Source organism: Trichechus manatus, unplaced genomic scaffold, assembly GCF_000243295.1.
Source record: "Trichechus manatus latirostris isolate Lorelei unplaced genomic scaffold, TriManLat1.0 scaffold00025, whole genome shotgun sequence".
In the NCBI taxonomy this organism is placed as follows: Eukaryota; Metazoa; Chordata; class Mammalia; order Sirenia; family Trichechidae; genus Trichechus; species Trichechus manatus.
The window spans coordinates 1,854,347-1,877,565 of NW_004443961.1; the positions used below are offsets into that span (position 1 = coordinate 1,854,347).

At 45.8% G+C, this 23,219-nt stretch overlaps 1 protein-coding gene across 5 annotated transcripts in view; it reads left to right on the plus strand.

Annotated features, from left to right (window-relative positions):
- Positions 1 to 23,219, plus strand: part of LOC101354166 (probable global transcription activator SNF2L2) — a 166,224-nt gene that overhangs the window by 140,140 nt on the left and 2,865 nt on the right. For 3 of the 5 annotated variants that reach the window (XM_023728581.1, XM_023728580.1, XM_023728578.1), the window contains 5 exons: positions 1,985 to 2,038; positions 16,295 to 16,400; positions 16,863 to 16,964; positions 21,145 to 21,277; positions 22,293 to 22,435. In XM_023728581.1, the coding sequence (XP_023584349.1) occupies positions 1,985 to 2,038; positions 16,295 to 16,400; positions 16,863 to 16,964; positions 21,145 to 21,277; positions 22,293 to 22,435 (538 nt within the window). The remainder of the gene's footprint in view (positions 1 to 1,984; positions 2,039 to 16,294; positions 16,401 to 16,862; positions 16,965 to 21,144; positions 21,278 to 22,292; positions 22,436 to 23,219) is intronic. The other 2 variants (XM_023728579.1, XM_023728582.1) reach the window with 1 other exon arrangement.

Consider the following 23,219-nt stretch of genomic DNA (forward strand, 5'->3'; position numbering starts at 1 on the left):
ACAGGCTGTTACTTGAAAGTGCTGCCTTGTTCTCAGGTTCTCTCTCCAAAGTGCCTTTCCCTGAGGTGTGTGAAGGTATTTACTGTGCTGAAGGCTTTCCCAGGTCGCTTTAACCCTACAGCTTCAGCCCAGTGTGGACCGTTCATATTAGCATTCACACTCTCTTTCTAAAATAGGTTTGTAGCTACGGACGTTTTTTTAAAACAAATTCATTATTTAGTATTCTTTTTTCTTGTTATTTCTTTGTTTGTATTTTTTTCTCTTCATTCTGTTCCAGTCAGATTGCTGATCTGCAGCGTAGGCCTGTCCCCACATACTCCTAACGAGTCAGTGGAAACGGAATGGTTTTGCTAGAATGTCCTTTGTTCTGAGTCTCGCGGCCCCATTGAACTGTAATCTGTCTCAGACCCTAGAACCGTGCCTTTCTTCTTTCTGAATCCGTTAAAATGCATTCTGTAAAAAGGTCCAGGATCATCTTTGTCGTTCCCTGGTCTCTTCCTTCACGACTATATGTTCAGAGATGACGTGGCCAGCTTCAGTGTGAGTCCCCTTGGTTAACACCACCACCGACCCAGAGCCCAATAGGAAACAATTAACGTTTCCCCAGTTCGAGTCCTTATTTTTATCCACGCACTCAAACACCAGCTCCCCTCAACACTGCAAGGGTGCTCTCCAAGCACCCCCTTCTCCTTTTCCTCCTGCGCTGGCTGCACCATGACTGGCCTGGACCTGCAGCTGCTTTGCACCCCTCTGCGTGTGCACGCTGCCTCTAGGCTGTTTGCTCCTCACCCGCCTTCCTTCTTCTGTGCAAATCTGGTCATGTCATCCCATTACTTAAGAATTTTCGAGAGCTTCCCTCAACCTGTCTGGTGCCCATCACACTTACCAGCATAGGAAAAATAGTCTTTCCCTGCTGGCCCTAACTACCTTTCCGACTTCTTTTTCCAGCACCTCCTCCCAGCTCTCCCTTCTATGTCTGCCATAGACATCTCCCTTGTAAGTCTGCAGCACACTTCCACGCCTCCACTGGGTGGGTCCTGCGTTTCCTGGTTCCTTGCCACACCTCCTGCTGCCCTAATGCAGAGCAGGAAGGCGGCTCTGGGGCCCAGTGGGTCAGAGGGATTTGTAAGTGCCCAGACACCAGCTGTGTATGCCAAAGGGTGCTGTCTTCGCCTCACCCAGAGCAGGATCTATATGTGATGGAGGGATTCCCAAGATTTGTCAAACTGTCAGCTGCTGCTACACAAAGGGAAACCAATGAAGCCGTTTCAAAAATCCTCAGCTGAAGGGGCTTCCCCAGAGGCCCATGGAAAGGCCAGAGACCTCAGGCGGAGGCTGAGTTTCTTTCCCAGTTGCCAATCATTACTTCAGTGATCTCTTCAAAAGGAGTAGCGTTCTGGGAGGTGGTCAGCTGACTACTTGGACGGTGTTCAGAACACAAGTTTGGTTATTTCTAGCACCTTCTATGAGCTGGATGCTGTGTGTGACAAAACATGTTATCCCATTTAATTGTTGCACCAACTTTCTGAGGTAAGTCTTATCCCCATGTCACAAGTGAAGAACTGGGCTCGAACAGGTGAAAACGACCTTCCTGAGATCACACACCCCTAGCAAATAGCTGCCTATCCCCCACTGCCTCTGGTACAAGTGGACAGAAAATGTGTCCTAAAGCTGAGGAGGAACGTGCAGAGGGAAATGGGACCAGAGTAAGAGGCACATATGTGTGAGGGACAAGGATACCTCGTCCCAGGAGGGTACTGTTAGGAAATCTTGTTTTCATTTCTGGAGAACCGTATATTTTTTCACAATGAGGTTCCATAGGTAACCCCAGGTGATCTTCCCAGCAGTTGTCTGCAGGTTGGTGAGGAGTCTGAGGCTTAGAGAGGTGTGAAGCAAATTCCCCACGGTCGCCCAGCCCAGGACGTGGCGGGCTGGGACACGAACCCAGGTCTCTGACGCCAGTATTCTTTCTACTCTACCACAGGTGTAACGTGGAGAAGGTGCCCGGTAATTCTCAGTTGGAAATAGAAGGAAACAGGTCAGGATCTGTCTTGTATGACCGTGTCTGTAAATACAGGTACCCCTTGGTGGAACGGGCCAGTGTATACGGAGTTGCCTTTGGAAGCACTTTTCTCCAGTTGCCTCCCGGTCACCGCTGCTTGGAGCGGGGGATGGAGGCACAGGGATTCTGAGACGCCCGTCCTCAGGCATTGGACATGTCCTGGGCCGCATTTAATTTGGGCGTGTCCATTCTGCAAACATGCTTGGCACCAAGTCCTGGCCGAACGTGGGACCTCAGAGCTGGGCTGCTGCTGCTTCGTGCCCAGGGCAGCTTCTGTTTTTGATGCGGTGGGCTGCTTAACTTTGTGCTAGCTTGGTGTAGAAGCTTAACGAAAAGCACCTACGGGGACTTGAGCTCCTGCAGAAAGTGCGGAAACGAGCATTCCCATGCTGTGTCTGACATCCTGGAGTTAACCTTGCTGTGCGAGGGGTCGGGGCACAGGTGCCAACTGGCCCCCTCTTTGCACACAGAGCTGGGTTTCCAGGTGTGACTCCTGGGCCTACCTGCCACGGATGGTCCAAAAGTGGCTATTTAACCTCCGTGTGCCTCCGTCTCTGCTGGGTGGATATCGGGAACACCTCTCTCCTAGAAATAGCGTGCGAATTGGATGATGTTGGTTGAGCAGGAGGGTGTCTACATATAGCCTACTGGGGTCAGGAGCTGTTAATCTTGAAAGCAGGGATGAATTACCCAGTAAGCAAGGTACGCGCGGGCTTACTTGTGCTTGCTTACTAATCAGTGGTGCACAATTTCACCGCATAAAAGATGTGGTGAAACCCATGTGCAATTGTGCACTACAAATTAGTAAGTAAACACAAGTAAACCCCTGCATACCTTGTTCACTGGTTAATCAGCCCCTGATTGAAAGGAGCACTTCTTTCCCACTTTGAGTCAGCCTGCAGGTTTTTTTTTTGTTTTTAACATTGATACAGTATTTTGCCGTCCATACTCCAGTCATCTCAATTAACTCAGTAATGCCCTTTGCAGCATCTTTGGCCCCCAGCATAGGACGGAGTCTAGGGCCGAGGGGGAAAGAATTGAGACTGTCTCCCGTATCTCAGAATTCATACCAATCAGCTGTAGCATCCTTCTTTAAATAAGGATCTAAAAACTGGGGGGTGGGAGGGGATTGGTATCTACCAATGTCTGTATGAGAAGTCCCTGGGTGGTGCAGTTAAGTGCTGTGTTCTTCTAAAAGGTCACAGCCTTGAAAACCGTGTGGAGCACAGTTCTACTCTGCACACATGGGGTTGCCAGGAGCCAGAATTAACTCAATGGCACCTGTTTTTTTTCTGTTTTTTCTTTTTTTTAACTATCTCTAAGAGCTTCACTGCTAATCAAAAGATCAGCAGTTCGAATCCACCAGCTGCTCCTTAGAAACCCCATCGGGCAGTCCTCCTTTGTCTTATAGGGTCATCGTGAGTCGGAATTGATTCAATGGCAACAGGATTTTGTAGCAATGAAACTGCTGGGCAGGATTGTCGATCTTTATATTTCTCGTTGGTGTTGGTATTCAGTAAACAATTATTGATACTGGAAGCCAGGCCCACAAACCACCACGTCTGCTGAGCAGTGGCAAGAATCACGTGCCACTTGCACCATTATGAGAAAGAACTTGGTGTGGATTTGAATGTGAGGATTGGAACAGCAAACACCTGGCTTCTTAGTGTGGGCTGTTGGAATAGCAAACCCACCTGGCTAAACGCTTTCCCGCCCCCTACACAGAAAGGGAGGTTTAAGGTCTCAACGGCGATGGAGGCTGAAGGCCCAGCCCAGGGCAACGGGAGTGACGATGAGCTCCGCGTTCCCGTCCCCTCCCGTCTGCCATCGAAATGATCGTGTGACCACGAAGAGTGGGTTAATCACTTTCAAGGGTTTTTCATGCCGGGTTGTCTGAAGAAATGATGGACCATATGTAGTTAGGGCCTAGATAAATCCATTTTCACTGAAAACTCTTGTAGACCGGGATTCCCAGAGGCATAGCAAGGCACTTGCCGTTGGCCTCATCGGGACCCTTCGGAGCCAGCCTCATCCGTGGCAGTCAATATGCCGTTTTCCCCCATGAGCTGAGCTTACGGCCTGGTGTTCGGAAGTTGTTCTGTGATGAATTAATGCTCCTTTCAGAGTGGTTTCTTTCTTCTTTCTTCACGTGCTCAAAAGTACTGAGCACCTCCTATGCACCAGACTCTGTGCCTGTACTGAGAATGAGGGGGATGGATAAAATGAGGTGCCTAAAATATACTGTGGAGCCACTGCGTGGTGCAAACACTTAAGTGCTCGGCTACTAACTGAAAGGTTGGATGTTTGAGTCTGTCCAGAGGTGCCTTGGAAGAAAGTCCTGGAGATCAACCTTCAAAAGATCACAGCCATTGAAAACCTTACGGAGCACAGTTCTACTCTGGCACACATGGGGGCGCCATGAGTCAGAATCGACTCCACAGTGACTTTTTTTTTTTAAAGCATATTTATGAGGTCACTGGTGGTTCTGTGGTAGAATTCTCGTGTTCCATGAGGAAGACCCGGGTTCAGCTCCCTGCCAGTGACAGCCACCTCCCATCTGTCAGTGGTGACTCACATGTTGCTATAATGTTGAACGGGTTTCAGTGGAGCTTCCAGCTAAGCTGGACTAGGAAGAAAGGCCTGGTGACCTACTTCTGAAAATCAGCCAATGAAAACCCTGTAGATCAGAACATTTCAAGCCCATTGCGCGTGGGGTCGCCATGAGTCGGCAGCTGACTCAATGGCAGGTAACAACAACAGGTGTGACTGACTGGACTTAGGATATGACAGAAAGGAGAATGAAGGATAACTTAGTCTCACCCTTGGCCCTGAGTGACAAGTGAGTGATGGGACCACTGGCAGAAATTGGGGGCAAGGGAAGGTGGCAGCAGGGGGGCACGCTGCTTGGGCATGCGTGTATGTGTGTGTGTGAGTGTGAGCACGTGTGTGAGCGCGCGTGCGTGTGTTCACGCGTTCACGTGTGTGCAATCACCTAGCCCTACACACTCCCTCAAAGGAAATCTAAATTCTCTCCATGGCTATTAACAGCCCTTGACATCGTGATTATGTTAGTATTGACTGTCCCTTCAGGACCAGCCAACAAGCCGTTTTAGACAGAATTTATTTTTAGCATCGTTAGCACCAGACATTCGGTATTTCTTTAAACGGGGTAGGGAGGCTGTGACTCAAGCCCGAGCACTTTTGCATTTAGTAGTTCTAATTAGATAATGGGGACATTGCCGTGAAACAGTAATGTGGCCAAGTGGATGCACGTTTAGAAAACTTGAAGGTAAAGGGCCTTTCTTCTCTTATTCTCTGCATCTGTTATTTTTGGCCCCACATCATATTCAGAATCAATGCAACAGCACCCAACAACAGCCAGCTGTTCTGAAATACCACGTGGGGAAAAGGGTGGAAACTAGACATCCCAAGTCAATATTTTTGAGAAGGGAAGTTCTTCTTGTGTATTAGTAGCTTCAGGGTCAGTGGTGGGTCACTGGTAGAATTCTCACCTTCCATGCAGGAGACCTGGGTTCGATTCCCAGCCAGTGCACCTCCTGTGAAGCCACCACCCATCTGTCAGTGGAGGCTTGTGTGTTGTTATGATGCTGAACAGTTTCCAGACTAAAACAGACTAGGAAGAAAGGCCTGGTAATCTACTCACGAAAATCACACAGTGAAAGCCCTGTGGATCGTAACGGTCCAGTCCACAACTGATCATGGAGATGCCTTGGGATTAGACAGCATTGCAGGCCTTGTGCACGGGGTCACCATGTGTTGGGGCCGTCTCCAGGGCAGCGAGCAATAACATCGGCAGTCTAGTGAGGTCAGCAGTCATTCGGTGTCTAGACGGTGCTTCCCAGAGCGCTGTCTTCAGACTGTGGTCCTGCAGCTCCGTCTTGGAGGTGCCAGAGGCTCTGGGAAGGCTTAGTGGAAAGGTATCCAGTATTTCCCAAACTTGCATGACCCATGTGCCCCCTTTTCAGGGGACACTTAATAACCCATGAAGCTAGTGTTCCATGGAGCCCAATTTGGGAAATGCTGAATGAGCGCTCAGAAGCTGCATGTAGTCCAGAGGGAGTCTGCTCATGGAAGTGTGGATTCCAGCACTTTCTTTTGCCATCATCACAAATATTGATGCTTTTAAATGTTTACTGGAATGGGCTGTGTTGACTTCTGGTATGTTGACACATTTTTATGTGCTGAGCTAATTATACCCACACTCAGCAGGTGGGCTGCCCACAAATAAACTTAGACTGTCTGCTTTCTGAGGCACAGAAGGCCTCCCCTTAGCCTGGCCCCAGAGCCCCTCTCCCAGAGGTCTCTGCCTGTCAAGCCCCAGGCCAACATCAGCCTCAGTGACCCTCTGACGAGAAGGGAAGGAGTCCCTGCTGGGAAGAACAAGACTGGTTTTCCTGCAGGCAGATCAGCTGCCTTCAAAACCACTCTGAACACATTTCGATCAAAAGACAATGGCTTTGAAAGCTACCACTTATTTGGATATTTTACGTTCTTGTATGTTCGTGGGAGAAGAATCTGTCTCATACCTTTTCAGTCGCCCTTCATGTGTTGTCCTTAAGAATTTACTAAGACAGCCATTATAGGAAAGAATTCAGCTGCCTGCTACAACCCACCGTTGAACAAAAGGACATGCAGGACGGGGGCTGAGATGGAGAGGCATTGGATTTTGTTTGCCTGCAGAAGCTCTGTGCCTTTGAGTTTGCTGGCGTTCAGCCAAAAGATTTGACACATTTTGATACGTTTTTACCATGAAGTGGTATTGGTGGGGAAGGATAGTATATTCTGGGGAAGGGAAGGTTGATCCTTATGTTTTTGAAAGGGTCACATTCTTGCCCTCAGGTCCAGGGACACAAGATGAGGTGGCAGAAGCTAATGAAATTGCTGACGGTGGAGGCTGCAGGTCTTCTATCCATCACCTTTATAGCTTTAGACCGACAGGTGGAGTTCTATACTGGCGCGAGCTGTTAGGAAGGAGCCCTGGTGGTGCAAGAGTTAAACGCTCAACTGCTAACTAGAAGATTGGAGGTTCAGACTGACCCGGTGGTTGCACAGGAGAAAGACCTGACGATCTGCTTCCATAAAGATGACCACCAAGAGAATCCTGTGGGGCCATTCTGCTCTGTCACATGGGGTCAGTATGAGTCAGAATCGACTCAGTGTACCCAACAACAACCAGCTGTTCTGAAATACCACGTGAGAAAAAGCGTGGAAACTAGACATCCCAAGTCAATATTTTTAAAAAATGAAGTGATGGGACGTCTCAAAAAGTCTCCTCAAAATATCCAAAGGAAAAAAAAAAAAAACCTATCTGAATCTCACATTCTGTTGAACCCTTCTGATTTGTAGTAATGCATCCAACAAGGGAATTCCGGAAAAATAAATACCAGCCACCACAGTCATACTGCCGAATCAGTTCTGACTCATAGCGACCCTATAGGGCAGAGTAGACCTGCCCCATAGGGTTTCTAGGCTATAATCTTTACGGAAGCAGATTGCCAGGTCTTTTCTCCCAAGGAGCCGCTGGATGGGTTCAAACCACTGACCTTTCGGTTAGCAGCCAAGCGTTTAACCATTGCACCAGCAGGGCTCCATGAGAAAATGAACAGGAACTTTAGTTATTCTGATGTTGTAGATTCCAATGATTGCAGTATAAATAATAAAATTTTTATGTAGTTATTTTTTGTTATTTACTTGGCTTTGTGTATGGTAGGGCTGAAAGAGGTTAATTGAAGCATGCTGTTTGTGGTGATAAATAAAAGGTGGTTATATGACCCTTAGAAATCCAGCTAGAATGCTCCTGAGAAGTGAGGATGGTGAGACTTCGTCTCGTGTACTGTGATCATGTTATCAGGAGGGACCAGTCCCTGGAGAAGGACATCAATGCTTGGTAAAGTAGAGGGGCACCGAGGAAGAGGAAGACCCTCAACAAGATGGATTGACACAGTGGCTGCAACAGTGGGCTCAAACATAGCAACAATTGTGAGGATGACACAAGACTGGGCAGTGTTCCATTCTGTTGTACACAGGGTTGCTATGAGTCAGAACCAACTCGACAGCACCTAACAACAACATGACCCTTAGACGTCGTTTCTCTGGGAAAATCGAATTAGAATTTCGACTTATAGCATCATTTCAAAGAAGATAACCCAATAAAAGTATTTGAGCCCTACTTTATTTATGGGTAATATGATTCTGAATTACATTAGATTTTAAATCTTCATTTTGTTGAATAAGAGTACATTATTATTAATGTTTTATTTATGTGATGGCATATCTTCTTCTAGTCCTCTGTTTATGCCTCCTTTAAAACCTAGTTGAAGTTGTACTGCATTTACAGTTTGATAGCTTGTATTTTTTCACTTACTATAACAAGCGTTTTCCCGTTCTCTTAATTTAAAACACACAATTAAAAAAAACCCATCATTTTAGACTCTAGCATTCCATTACTACGATGCTGAACGGGTTTCAGCAGAGTTTCCAGACTAAGACATACCAGGAAGAAGGGCCTGGCAATCTACTCCTGAAAAATCAGCTAATAAAAACCCTATGGATCATGACGGTCTGATTCGGTAGTGCGTGGGGTTGCCATGAACTGGGGGCTGACCCGACAGCAGTAGCAATAGCAAGCATTCTGTTACTTGTCCTTAACCCAGTTGTTAAACAGTTTGGCTGCTTTGAATTATTAATCGTTTTAGATACTGTTGTGGTGAACACCTTTGCATGTAAATCTTTATCCCTATTTGAGCCTAGCGTGAGTCACCTACAGCACGGTGCTATGTCAGGGGGGATGATGTGGAAGACTCTTGATAAGGTCTTGGTGCCTTTCTTACTGAATTAGTGAGCCCTGTACAGTCTCCATGGAAACCCTGGTGGCGCAGTGCTTAAGAGCTATGACTGCTAACCAAAAGGTGGGCAGTTTGAATCCATCAGGCGCTCCTTGGAAACTCTATGGGGTAGTTCTACTGTCTTGTAGGGTTGCTATGAGTTGGAGTCAAGTGGACAGCGACGGGTTTGGTTTTTGGTTTTTGGTACAGTCTCCTACCATTAACCTGACATCACCTTATTTTTGTAGATAACTCGGGGACATTGTATATCTGCGGTTCATAACGCCCTTGCTGTGATTTTAACAGCTCCCGATCCCACTGCCCGAACAAGTCTGCTCGCCATACTTTTGTTTTGCGGCTGTTCCTTATCGGCTGTGAAAGGTGGAGAAATCAGATGTCCAAGCTTGTTAGGAATCATCACCCATCGGTTCTCTATGAGACTCAGATGAGAGAGCTCAGCAGCGGCTACTGAGTGCAGGCGTTTGTAACACCCATCCTGTGACTGGCTCAGGCTTCTGGGGGCTCTGAGTAAGCGGGGGTGCTGCTGGGCTCTGGAGGGCAGTGCTGGTTCAGTGGTAGAATTCTCGCCTTCCATCCGGGAGACCCGGGTTCGATTCCCAGCCAGTGCACCTGAAGCACAGCCACCACCTGTCTGTCGGTAGAGGCTTACATTTGCTATGATGCAGAAGAGGTTTCAGCAGGACTTCCAGACTAAGGCAGACTAGGAAGAAAGGCCTGGCAATCTACTGAGAATCAGCTAATGAAACGCTAGGGATGGGAACAGTCCGATGCACGCCTGATCATGGGGATGGCGCAGGACCAGGCAGTGTTTCCTCTCTTGTGCCAGGGGCCGCCATGAGTTGGGGGCTGACTCCACAGCAGCTAACAATCGTGCTCTGAAGGCATTTTTAAATGGTAGGTCTTAAACTTCACGGGAACCTCACCTCGAAGAGAAGCGGCACACTTTCACTCGCTGCCCGCTGACATTGGCCCAATTTTTAGAATGTTCTTCCCAAATGATTTCCCACATTCAGTTCTTTTAGAGCTGTAATCACTTTTCTGTAAAATCCTTCCAACCCTAAGCGTGTATTCTAAATCATGACATCATTTTTTTATGGAGGCAAGATAGCCATATTTTTGCATTAATTAGTTCACGTAAATAAGACTTACTTCAAGTTTAGTTAAGAACTCTTTTACAAAAGCATCCATTAGGAATCCTGGTCAACAGATCCTGTTAGAATTAGCAACATGGGCAGGTGAAAAGAAAAATCAAAAAACTACAAAAAACAAAGCTCCGCAACAGCTCTCCTGTTTAAAGGAGTGGGCTTCTTAGCTGGCGTTCACAGCATTCAGAACTCCACCAGCCCTATCTAAAATTTAATCATAGGCAAAGCTGATCCTTGTGAAATATTTCTAACGTGTGCACTGACCGTTCTAGAGTAGAAGCGGTATAGAAGGGTCCCTGGGTGGTACAGACGGTTAGCACGCTTGGCTGCTGACTGAAACGTTGGATGTTTCGGTCCATCAAACGTGCCTCAGAAGAAAGGCCTGACGGTCTAACTTTGAAAAATCAGCCATTGAAAACCCCGGGAGCACAGTGCTACTCTTACACGCACGGGGTCGGCATGAGTCAGAATTGACTCGATGACAAGTGGTTACTGGTTAGTGTCGACGTGAGATTCTTCCCGTTCGGTTTATGGGGATAATGGAGGGAAAGTTCCTTGCCCAGTGAAGCTTGGCAGATTAAGCCGTGGTGTCTCAGGTGTGTGCGCGTGTGCTGTGCACCACTTAGACAATGCCAACAGCAGGACTCTTCTCTCTCACACTCCAAGCCCTCACGGCCAAGTGCTCCCGTGCCCACTCACCTCCATGGAGATGTGCTTGTTTACCAGCCCTGTTATCTGTTGCCATCGAGTTGATTCCGACTCATAGCCACCCTGTATGACACAGTAGAACTGCCCCATAGGGTTTCCAACGCTGTCATCTTTACAAAAGCAGATCGCCAGGTTTCTCTCCCTCAGAGCCACTGGGTGGGTTCGAATCACCAACCTTTCAGTTAGCAGCCGAGCACTTAACCACTGTGCCACCTGTCATCGCTGCTAAATCCAATGTGGCCCTTTAAACTTATATTTTAGGTTCCACCCCACTTCCCCTCCTGCCTCACTTCTTAGTCTGAGAGAGAATTGTAAGAAATAGCTCTGAAATCATACGCTGCCTGTGGAACCCTTTTTGGAGGAGGGGGGTATCGCTTTTGTCACGGGGCGCAGCTGTCACGGGAAGTGGTGCGTTTCGAGGTTAACAGTGTACACTTAGGCCTTAAATTGTGTAAAATGACATAATGGAAAATACCTTGGGGTAGGAATAATCGTTTCAGTAGAAACAGAACGCTTTCTGCAAAAGCCATTGTACAATCAGTCCATTGTTCTGTCCTTAAAAGAAAAAAACTTTCCGGAACCAGGGGAAGAAAACAAACATTAGAAAAGGTACATTGAAAAAGTTTTCACTCAACTCCAGTTTGAAAGGGAAATGCTGAGAATGCAAAACTCTTATCAGGCTATTGGCTTTTTCTTGGTTATTTTCTTAACCTATCATTTAAGAAAAAATAAATTAACCATAGCAATCAATCCATAGGCGAGTGGTCCTAGTACCCCAGTGCACCCTGTGGGCCGTGGAAAGGCTGGATGTCACCCAGGACCTGCTGACAAGCTGGCCCTCACGTCCTTCGCCCTGATAGCGATGGGGGAGGGGTTTTGTTCTTTAATTCATTTTAGTTTTTGTCATTGAGAACGCACACAGCAGAACACAGACCCATTCAACGATTTCTACATGTCCAACTCAGTGACATTGATGACATTCTTCTAGTCGTGCAACCATTCTCACCCTCCTTTTCCGAGTTGTTCCTCTGCCACGAATGTAAACTCACTGCCCCCCAAGTTGCCTGCCTGATCTTAACAGTTGCTATTGTCAGTTTGATCCTATATAGATGGTTCTTACAGGAGCATAATGCTCAAAGCAGACAGTCTTTACTAGTTAAGCTAGACTATTATTTGGTTTCAAGAAGACTTCGGGGGATATTTTTTAAGGTTTGAGGATATCTCAGGGCAGTAGTTTTGGGGGTTCACCCAGCCTCCGTGGCTCCTGGCAGTCTGGCTTCCATAAGAATTTGAAATTCTGTTCTGCATTTTATGGGGGAAGGGTTTTGACTGCAGGTAGAATACTCGCCACCCTTTGGGGAAGGAGAAAGATCCCCATACATAGAAGCATTAAGTTCTGAACAGTGTAGTATTGAGAGTAAGTATCGTTATTATTTAGGGGAGTTTTTTCCATTCTTATGGGGGTGAGTTCTTGATCTTGGATGGACAATGAAATATTTGAAGGGGAAGAAGGATAGAGAACCTTCCAGTTATAGGGTATGAGATGGGTTAGGCTTAGAGACCTGGCATGGGTCATAGAACGGGGAATTGGCCAGGGTACTTGGGGGTCCACAGGAGCGAGGCTTTCCTTATTAGAAGAGCAGAAGGTCAGGAGGACACAATATTTTGCAGAGGGTGGAGACATATCCTGGAGGGCTTTGAAAGCCAGACTGAGAAGTTTGAATAAAGTTAAAAAAACCAACAGTCACAAGAAGACCTCTCAGTTAGTATCCAGATCCTTTTGCCCATTCTCCTGTTCTTAGGGTTTTCGTTGGCTGATTTTTCTGAAGTCGATCACCAGGCCTTTCTTCCTAGTCTAGCATAGTCTGGAAACTATGCTGAAACCTGTTCAGCATCAGAGCAACACATAAGCTGCCACTGACAGACAGGTGGTGGCTGCGCATGAGGCGCGTTGGCCGGGGATTGAACCTAGGTTTCCAACGTGGAAGGCAAGAATTCTGCCCCGAAGTGGATCACAATAGTCTCGAAACCATTGTGCACAGGGTCTCCAAGAGTTTGGAGGCTGACTTGACAGCAGCTGACAACAACAGCCTGTTCTTAGGAGGGGAAATAGGAAGTGGGAGGGGAAGATGACATGCAGTGAGCCTTTATTTTCCAAACAGTGTACGTTTGTTTCTCATTTTACGGTATTGACGCAGAGCCTCCGAACATTCAGCTCTCTTCTTTATGAGCAAAGATGACTCTGGACTTGCCTTCTTATAGGGTCTAGAATTTGTAGGGCTGAGGAGGAAGACGTCAGACCAAGACTGTTGTGACCGTTCCGGCCCTTGTTAGAAAACTCTCTCACTTCATTGGCCCAAGTCACTTCTTTTTTTTTTTTAACTGTGTTTAAGGTGAGACTTTATCCAGTAAATTAGATTCCATTTAACAATTTCTACACAAATTATTAAGTGATGTTGGGTACATTTTCCACCATGTGTCATTATTCTCATTCATTGCGTTCTGGTTGTACCATTTTCAGTGCTCTGGTTTCCCTACCCCCTTACCTTCTCATCTTTGCTTTAGAGTCGTTTTTGACCATTTGGTCTCTTATAGTTGATTGTTTTTTAAGGACACTCATTACTCATGGGTGATATTCTTTATTTTATGAGCCAATCTGTTATTTAGCTAAAAGGTGACCTGAAGGGATAATTTCAGTTTAAGGTTTAAGGAGTAACTTAGGGCAATAGTCTCGGGGAGTCCTCTAGTCTCAACTGGTCCAGTAAGTCTGGACTTTTTAAGAATTTAAGTTCTGTTCCACATTTTTCTCCCATTCTGTGGATCCGTATAATGTGGTCCTGATGAGAATGGTCAGTAGTGGTAGCCGGGCACCATCTAGTTCTTCTGGTCTCAGGGTAGATGAGGCCATAGCTCATGCCTACTGTCGGTCCTGTAGACTACTCTCTTCTCTGAGTCTTTGGTTTCCTTCTGTCTCTTTTGTTCCAGACAAGTAGAGACAAATAGTTGTATCTTAGATGGCCCCAACAAAAAACAAACAAAACCCATTGCTGTGGAGTTGATTCCGATAGCGACCCTATAGGTCAGAGTGGAACTGCCCCACAGGTTTTCCAAGGAGCAGCTGTGAGTTTGAACTGCCAACTTTTTGGTTAGTAGCTGAGCTCTTAACCACTGCGCCACCAGGGCTCCAAGTGGCTCCAAACTGCTTATTTCACTAGTAGCACAGTTGAGAGGAGCCCTGGTGGTATAATGGTTAAGTGCTCGGCTGCTAACCGAAAGGTTGGCAGTTCAAACCCACCCAGTGGCTTTGCAGGAGAAGAGACCTGGCAATCTGCTCGCATAAAGATTACAGCCTAGGAAACCCTATGGGGCAGTTCTGCTCTGTCACACGGGGTTGCTATGAGTCGTAACCAACTCTACTGCACCTACCAACGACAGCACAGTTGAAATTAAGAGTATGCCCATCACAGGTATACAAAGCAAAGATGTGCCTGTAATCCGTCAATAGAAAAATGACACCATCTGTTGGCAATGCGGAAAATGACACCGTGAAGATGTCCTTGAGGGTCAGGTGTTGAATCGAGGATTACCAAGGGGTCTGACTTTGGGTTGATGCTAAGTTAAGGAGTGCTGATTATCAGGGAGTCACTGATAGAAATAAAAAACTGAAATCTGCGCATTCCCCGCATTGCCTTTCAGATGTTCATCTTCAAACAGGTGAAATGTTTGCTTATAGAAATCTCAGAAAGGTTAGAAAAAGAATGGTCCAGAAACCATGTTCCTGTGTCCAAGATGACAGTAAACAAAATAGCTTTTGTCACATACTCCGGGGTATAATTTATGGAGGGATGAATGCGTTTCTCCCCCTGGAAAGGTAGGGGGGTGTTGGTGGGGGGTGGTAAGAGAGAACCTTGGTTCCTGTCACCATAATGGAAAAATCCATTCCCTAGAAAACTGCGGTCTTCGCAAACCTCTCGTTCCCCCCAATTTTAGTATTCATGAGGCCCATGTACGCATTAAAAAATAAAACAGTGAGTGACCCAGCGTAGCAGAAAAACCCGCCCATGCCTTCAACAGAGGGTTTCCGGCTAATTTATGCAGCCCCTTTGCACTTCGGCATGTTCCCCACCAGTTGCTAGGCAACCATGTGAGTTACTGCGCATGCCTTTTTTATGATAACTGTCATTATGATTATTTTTTAATTATCCAACTGGGACGGCGGATTAAAACAGCATACTGTCGCTCAAACCGTGCCACTGCCTTGGCGCATTCTTGCACCCTCCCAGAATCGCCTTTGGAAGTGTACACGGCAGTGACTTGGGGTTATTTTTTGTGCCGTTTCTGGCTTGACGAAGTGGAGGTGGCATCTTAAGAGGAGCGAGGTTTTTGTGAAAAATGGCTCTACCCTCGCTGACAAGCTGTTATTGATCTGGATAATGCAAGGCTAGTATTAGGCTCTTGCACCTGAATTATGAATATCTTTGTTCCTTTAGCCCTGTCTGCTGCCAGTTCTGAGTGATGTTAAAAGCTTGTGTTGTCGCTTTCTAGCCAATGTCTCACGATTGAAGAATGCTAAGCATTTGTGGCTATTAAACCTGCCTTCAGAGAAACACCCCATGATGGGGGAAGGGACAGTCCTAATCCCTGGGACAGGGGGCACCTGCACTCGCTTAATATGTTTGCTCTTTTTTGTGCTCCAAACACACAGCAGCGCAGTTAGGCGAGAGGAGGGGTTCCTCTGGCATATGATAATCAAGGTACGTGTGTGGCTTCCAGCGGGGAAAACTCTCTAAAAGGAATAGAACCGGAAAAATAGGCACATCCCCAGATCCATGCAGAAGCTTCTCGATTGCATTTCCAGAGTATATTCTAGCGTATTGTTTTGAATGACTTCCTCTCTGCAGAGTGAATTTAAGGACAAAGTAGTATGGGACTCGAGTCTCTGTGTTTTATTCTACCAATTTGATTATTACTCATTTCAAAATGTGATTTTGGTTGAATAGATATTTTCAGTATTTCTATCAAAATGAAACTGTACCTTTGCTCTGAAGGAGAAATCGATGCACAGTGGAGTTTGCATATCACATGTGTGACAGAGGTGGGGCCCTAATGGCATTTTACTGTGACTTTGAAGGTAGCACCAGGGACACTGATCTCCAGTATATTTGTGGGATTTTCCTCGATTAGAAGAGCCCCATCCCTGTCTGTGGAATTCCTGGGTGGTGCAAACCGTGGATGACAAACCTAAAGGTTGGCGGTTCAAGTCCACCCAGAAGCACCTCAGAAGAAAGGCCTGGCGATCTACTTCCAAAAATCAGCCATTGAAAACCCTGTGGAGCACAGTTCTACTCTGACACACTTGGGGCCACCATGAGCCAGAGTCGACTCGACAGCAACTGATTTTATGTCTGTATGTGTGGGTCGTAATTTGCTTCATTGGCATTTTCTGGAAAGAACGCCCTCCCCTGAGCAGTGCTTGATCTGTGTTGTTTCTGTGTGTTTCCCCCACCCCACAGTTCAGGGCGGCAGCTCAGCGAGGTCTTCATTCAGTTACCATCAAGGAAAGAATTACCAGAATACTATGAATTAATTAGGAAGCCCGTGGATTTCAAAAAAATAAAGGTAGATATTTTATTTACAAACTTTTTTTTTTTTTTTTTAAATGGCAGATCCATTGAAACGGTTCTGACTGGGAGTTGTCGGCGGGGTTGTGTCTGACCGCCAGTGACACCCACCGGGGTTTACCATGGAGGGTTGGGATCACCTTGTGCCTTTACGTGTATGACATTTAATCATGATGTTGAGAGCTCTTATAACGTATTGCATTTGATTGAAGGTTTCAGACTTTCTCCCCGTTGTTCTTCCTGTCTCCCGTCATACGCTCCTTCCTCCCCCCACCCCACAGGAAGGAACATTAAAGGGAGGGGGTTCTTTGTGAGAGCCCTCCCTGGAGTTGAAGCCCCACGCCCCCAGGATAGTGGTAGGTCGTGAGACAAATGGGAAAATCAGGCTTTGTTAACCGAGCAGTGACGTTTGCATTTTCTCATCCTCCTCTGTCTCTGTTTCCTTCCCAATTTCTTCTAGGAGAGAATTCGTAATCATAAGTACCGGAGCCTGGGTGACCTGGAGAAGGACGTCATGCTTCTCTGCCACAACGCTCAGACCTTCAATTTGGAGGGCTCCCAGGTCTGTCTTGCATTGCCTTCAAAGTCTCTAACTCAAAAGGTGCCTGTGTTCTTCTAAAGGAGCCCTGGTGGCGCAGTGGTTAAGCACTCAGCTGCTAACCCAAAAGGTCTGGTGTTCGAAACTCCCACCTGCTCCACGGTGGCGATCTGCTTGGGTAAAGACTTAGAGCCTTGGAAACCCTGTGGGGCACTTGTACTCTGTCCTCTAGGGTTGCTGTGCGTTGGAATCAACTCAATGGCCGTGGGTTTGTTTTTCTGTTTTTTGCTGTCCTTTTAAGGAAGATGTTTCCTTTTCCACCCCTTCAGTCACCGCTACTACCCTGGCAGAAGAAAAAGGGAAAAAAGCCCATGTTCCATGCTACCCGTGGATATAAATTGAAGCTTTGGCATTTTCAAATTAACATCAGGTCCTCTTACCATAGCTGTTCTAGCTCCTGCTCACATTTCCCTTAAAGGCTTGGCTTCTCATTAGAGGAATTCAATTAAAACCTATAAGGTGATGCCTGAAGATTGGCGGCACAGTTTCTGCCTTTACAGAGAGGACCTATTTGATTGTTTACCTTCGTTTTTCTGATTGCAACCTTGCATCAGGATTCGAAACTACTATGATTTAAAACAAAACAAAATATAGAAAAAAGCCACTGCCTCTAATTGCTTAAAGAAAAAATTCTTCTTATCAGGCTGATTGTAACTCATTTTACTCCTCTCATCCACAGTTAATAAGCCTAAGCAAGTGACACTGGATTTACACCTCAGTTACACTGACCTTTCATAGGAACTCCCGTTCCCTCTCTCTATTTGTGGCCTATGGAGTCCTTGGGTGGTGCAAATGGTTAACGTTCTCTGCTGCCAACCAAAAGGTTAGAAGTTCAAGTCCACTCAGGTGCCTCAGGAAAAAGGCCTGGCGGTCTGTTTTTAAAAGATCAGCCATTGAAAACCCTACGGAGCATAGTTCTACTCTGACACGCACAGGGGCGCCATGAGTCGGAGTCGGCTCCAAGGCCTCAAGTTGTTGGTTGTCTTTCTGGCCTAAAGAAGAAGGAAGAAGAAGACGACAAGACATTGTGTTTTCCAGCAAACGCAGCATGAAGCTGCCATTAAATTCCTTAAGCCTCCTTCACGGTCTTGCTCTTTGCTTTCACGTCAGTCCCAGGCACCAGATTGGGGAACGGGGGCATCCTCAGAGTGTGCCTGTAACAGACCGCATTTCCAGGTTCATTGCAGTTATTAACAGTGTTATCCTACGCAAAACAGTAGACTTCGCAAGCAGGCCTTCTGTTTTGGAGACACTCCTCTGGGAAAGTTCAGACGAAAGCCAGGTCTTAGACACTTAAGTAGAAGTGTCAGCAAAGAAGCCTTTTGTAAATGATTACTATTTTTGTCTCTGGGTAGATTTTTTGATTCTTTATATCAGTGCCACATTATTAACCATGATATACATCTACTCCATTTCCAGACCCACAGTCCCTCTACCTGTCTACTTTCTCACTGTCTCACAACTGAAATGGGGTGATGCATAGTCTCCTGGCTGGTTTCCCTCCAGGTCCGTTCCATCTTTCAGTTTCTTTCTCTAAACATCCATCTTATCCTGTTCATTTACTGCCCGCCCCCCAAACATCTCAGGTCCCCTCATATACTATATAGAATAAATTTAATGTCTGTAAACTGTTTTCTAAAGTTGTACCCTAACCTGGGAGTCCCTGGATGGTACAAATGGTTAACCTGCTTGGTAACAAAAGTTGGAGGTTGGAGGCCAACCAGAGGAAGCAAGGCCTGCTGATCTACTTCTGAAAAACCAGCGTTTTTTGAAAACCTTGTGGAGCACAGTTCTACTCTGACGCACAGGGGGTCTCCAGGAGTTGGAATCGACTTGACCACAACTGTTTTTTTTTTTTTTGACCCAAACCTTACTCTGGGAAGAAATACAGCCAGGGTGCTCCTTGGAAGCAAGGATGGTGAGACTTCGTCTCACATACTTTGGACATGTTGTCAGGAGGGATCAGTCCCTGGAGAAGGACATCATGCTTGCTAAAGTAGAGGGGGGTCAGTGAAAAAGAGGAAGACCCTCGACAAGATGGATTGACACAGTGGCTGCAACAAAGGGCTCAAGCATAACAACAATTGTGAGGATGGCGCAGGACTGGGCAGTGTTTCGTTCTGTTGTACATGGGGTCGCTATGAGTCAGAACCGACTTGACGGCACCTAACAACAGCAGCCTTACTCTTTAGCTTCTTCTCCTGTAACTCCTCAGCCTAAACAAATCCTGGTCCAGTCAGGCTGGTCCCATACACATCTGCTGCACCAGATGCAATTTTTTTTTAACTCTGTCATTTTGAGAGAGTTGTAGATTCAGATGCAGTTGCAAAAAATAATACAGAGAGATCCCGTGCACCTTTCGCATCTTCCCAAGATTGTAATATCTTGCATGTGGTTGTCGTTAGGTGCCATCAAGTTGATTCTGACTCTTGGTGACCCCATGTGTTACAGAGTAGACTGCTCCATAGGGTTTTCTTGGCTGTAATCTTCATGGGAACAGATCGCCAGGCCCTTCTTTTGCAGTACTGCTGGGTGGGTTTGAACCACCAAACTTTAGGTTCGCAGTCAAGTGCAAACCATTTGCAGCACCTAGGGACCTTCATGTCTTGCATTACGACAGTGTAATTCCACAACCAAGAAATTGACATTGCCAATCCCAGTGCATCTTTTTTGTTCTTGCCTCCCCACCTCTCACTTGTTCCCCTTTCTCATTTCTCTCTCCTTCCTCACCACCCGATGGAATCCTCCTCAGCTTTGAGATTCAACTCAACTCTGATGTCTTGGGGAAGTTCTGCCCCGTTGCCCCACCCCACAACACTCTCCCAGGCGCTTTCTTCTCTGATTGTACTCAGCTGCCCATCAACGTTCATTCAGTGCTTGCCACAGGTTGCCTGGTCACTTTCTCGAGCAGAGGCTCATCTTCACAATAAGGAACACAATCTTAGCAGGGACCAGTTTTGAACTGTGTATCTCTCTCAGCACCTATGCGGGGCTATGCCTAGACACGTGCCTAAAAATAAAGGGGCGAATGGATGCATATTTGCTGGTAGTGATAAACTTTCTAATTAGCAAAGAGCCTCCATTTTGTTTGAGGAATTGCATTTTAAAGGTTACTTTACTATATAGTATTACTAGAGTATTTGATAGAATAATTCAAAGAAGAAACGTAGAGGCTTTTTTAATACTATTTTTGTTACCAGTGATGAGTGGATATGTTATGAAGGTTCACCCTCCATCCCCAAACACACACACCCACACACACTTTGAAAATACTTCAACTACATATGGACTTCTTTTTCCTATAAGAATATGTGTATCTAGATCTGGGTTTGGGGTTTTGCTATTGGGTTTTCATGTAGGCAATAAAAGCTAGCATTGACTTTTCTACTAAAACTCATGTGAACTAAAGCTGGTGAGTTATATAAGAAGAGCATGCTGTTTTGATCAAAGATTCTATAGCATAATCCTGATCAAAAGGGGGAAATGTGGAACAGAATTTCAAGTTCTGTTGAAATCCAGATTTTCTGGAACCACTGAGGCTGGATGAACCCCTGAAACTACTGCCCTGAGATAATCCTTAAACCAAAAATACTCCCTGAAGTCTTTTTTAAACCAAATAGTAGTTTCATTTATTTAGTAAAAAAAAAAAGTCTACCTTGAGCATTATGCTCTTTTAAGATCTACCTATATAGGATCAAATTGACAACAACAACTTGAAAGATAAGAACCTTAGAGGGCAGTGAGTTTATGTTTAATAGGGGGAGGAACAACTTAGAAAAGGAGGCTGAGAATGCTTGCACAACTAGAAGAATGTAATTGATGTCACTAAATGGTACAAGTAAAAAATATCAAATTGGCAAATGTTTTGTTACATATGTTTTTACCACAATAAAATAATTGTTTTAAAAAAACAAACATTGAATTGTACACTTTAAACAGGTGAGTTGTACGGTGTGTGTTGTGGGAACTGAGAGAGAATAATTTTCTGTTGTTTTAAGCCAAAAAAGAAACTGTTGAAATGGTTTATGTTTTGCTGTCTACATTCTCAACAACAATAGCAGATGAAATAAAATAAGAGCTCGCTGTGCTGGAAAACCTTGGCCCTTGGCTTGCCTTTTTAAGAGATGTCATTTTAACCCTTTAGATCTACGAAGACTCCATTGTCTTGCAGTCAGTGTTTAAAAGTGCCCGGCAGAAAATCGCCAAAGAGGAAGAGAGCGAAGATGAAAGCAATGAGGAGGAGGAAGAGGAGGATGAAGAGGAGTCTGAGTCTGAGGGTAAGCCCAGATGTCTGCTGCTTCCATTTCTGTGCCCCTTCCTGCCTGCATGGATGCTTCCACAGACCCTAACAGAACAGAGTGTAGAGTCAGGCTGACCTGGGCTCAAGTCCTTATCAACATGTCCTTGCTGGACTTGACGGTGCCCTTGCTCGGTTTTCTCATCTGTAATTATTATGTGCCATCCAGTGGAGTCTCACTCATAGCAACTGCATGCGATAGAGTAGAAGTGCCCCGTAAATTTCCTAGGCTGTCATCTTTACAGGAGCAGATTGCCAGGTCTTTCTCCCGTGGAGCCACTAGTGGGTTTGAACCACTGACCTTTCGGTTAGTAGCCAAGTGCTTAACCATTGTTCCACCCCAGGGCTCCTTCTGTGATACTGGGGCGATAAAAGGACCTCTGAGCAGGTGAAGGCCTTAGCACAGGGCCAGGCTCATAGCAAACACCCACTGAATGGTGCCTTTGAATATCATCAGTGTTGTGTACGTTTTCTAAGGCACTCCGGTGGCTCAACAGTTAAGCATTTGGCTGCTAACCCAAAGGTTGATGGTTCGAGCCCACCCCGTGGCTCTGTGGAAGAAAAGACCTGGCGATCTGCTCTTGCAAAGATTACAGCCTAGGAAACCCTATGGGGCAGTTCTACTGTATCACATGGAGTTGCTATGAGTTGGAATTGACTGGACAGCACCTAACAACAATATACGTTTTCTACCAAATTGCTGTCGATGCCACCTATCTCTTCTTTGGCATGGAGTCCCTGGGTGGTGCAAATGGTTCATACACTGGACTACTGACTCCAAAGGTTGGAGGTTCAAGCCCACCCAGAGGTGCATGGGAAGAAAGGCCTGGCGATCTGCTTCCAAAAAATCATCCACTGAAAACCCTGTGGAGCACAGTTCTCCTCTGACACACGGGGTCTCCAGGAGTCAGGATGGACTCACTTGACAGCAACTGGTTTTGGTTAAAAAGATTTCCCTGTGATTCCTCACTGGTGTCTGGTTTGTTTCTTTACAGCGAAATCTGTTAAGGTGAAAATCAAGCTCAACAAAAAAGATGAGAAAGGACGGGATAAAGGAAAAGGCAAGAAAAGGCCGAATCGAGGAAAAGCCAAACCCGTTGTGAGCGATTTCGACAGTGATGAAGAGCAGGATGAGAATGTGAGTGTGGCCGCTCGACTGAGCGCAGAGGCCCCGTCTGCTATCTCTTTTCCCTGTCTTGTCTCCAGATCCTTCCTAACTGGGCTGCCTTGTTGCCCAGGAATGAAAATATAAAGTTTGTTGAAATTTCTTTACAGAGGGAGTTGGGCGAAGCTGTGTGATTTATAACCAAGAATGTTGGGCCTTGTTTATTGCTTTTTTTTTTTTTTTTTTAAATAGACTTCAAAAATGAAAGAATACTAAATCAAGTTCCCTATTTTATTTTCCCACACACTTACTTACAAATATATTTTTCTCCGTGGTCAGTGAATATTTTACATCCCTAGCACCAGCACAGTGCCTAGCGTGCAGCGGTATATAACGATTAGATGGAGGAATGAGAAAAAGCGTTATGGTGTCAGGGTTTTTGACTTGAGTTGGTGCTTAAAGTGCTGGACAAAAAATCCAAATGAACCCCTAGAGGAGTTGTTTATTTATTTATTTGATGGAAGTATACGCAGCCAAAGATACACCATTTCAACAATTTCTACATTTCAGCGATGGTGGTTACATTCTTCAAGTCATGCTACCAGTCTTGCTGTCCTTTTCCACATTATTCCATCACCATTATCTTCAACTCACGGCCCCCTAAGCTTCCCATCCAACCTTTCAAGTTGCTGCTGTCCATTTGATCTCTCATAGATAATTCTTTAAAATAGCATAATACTCAAAGCAGACATACTTTACTAATTAAGATAAGCTATTTTTTGGTTCAAAGAAGCCTTCAGGGGATAGTTTGGGTTTA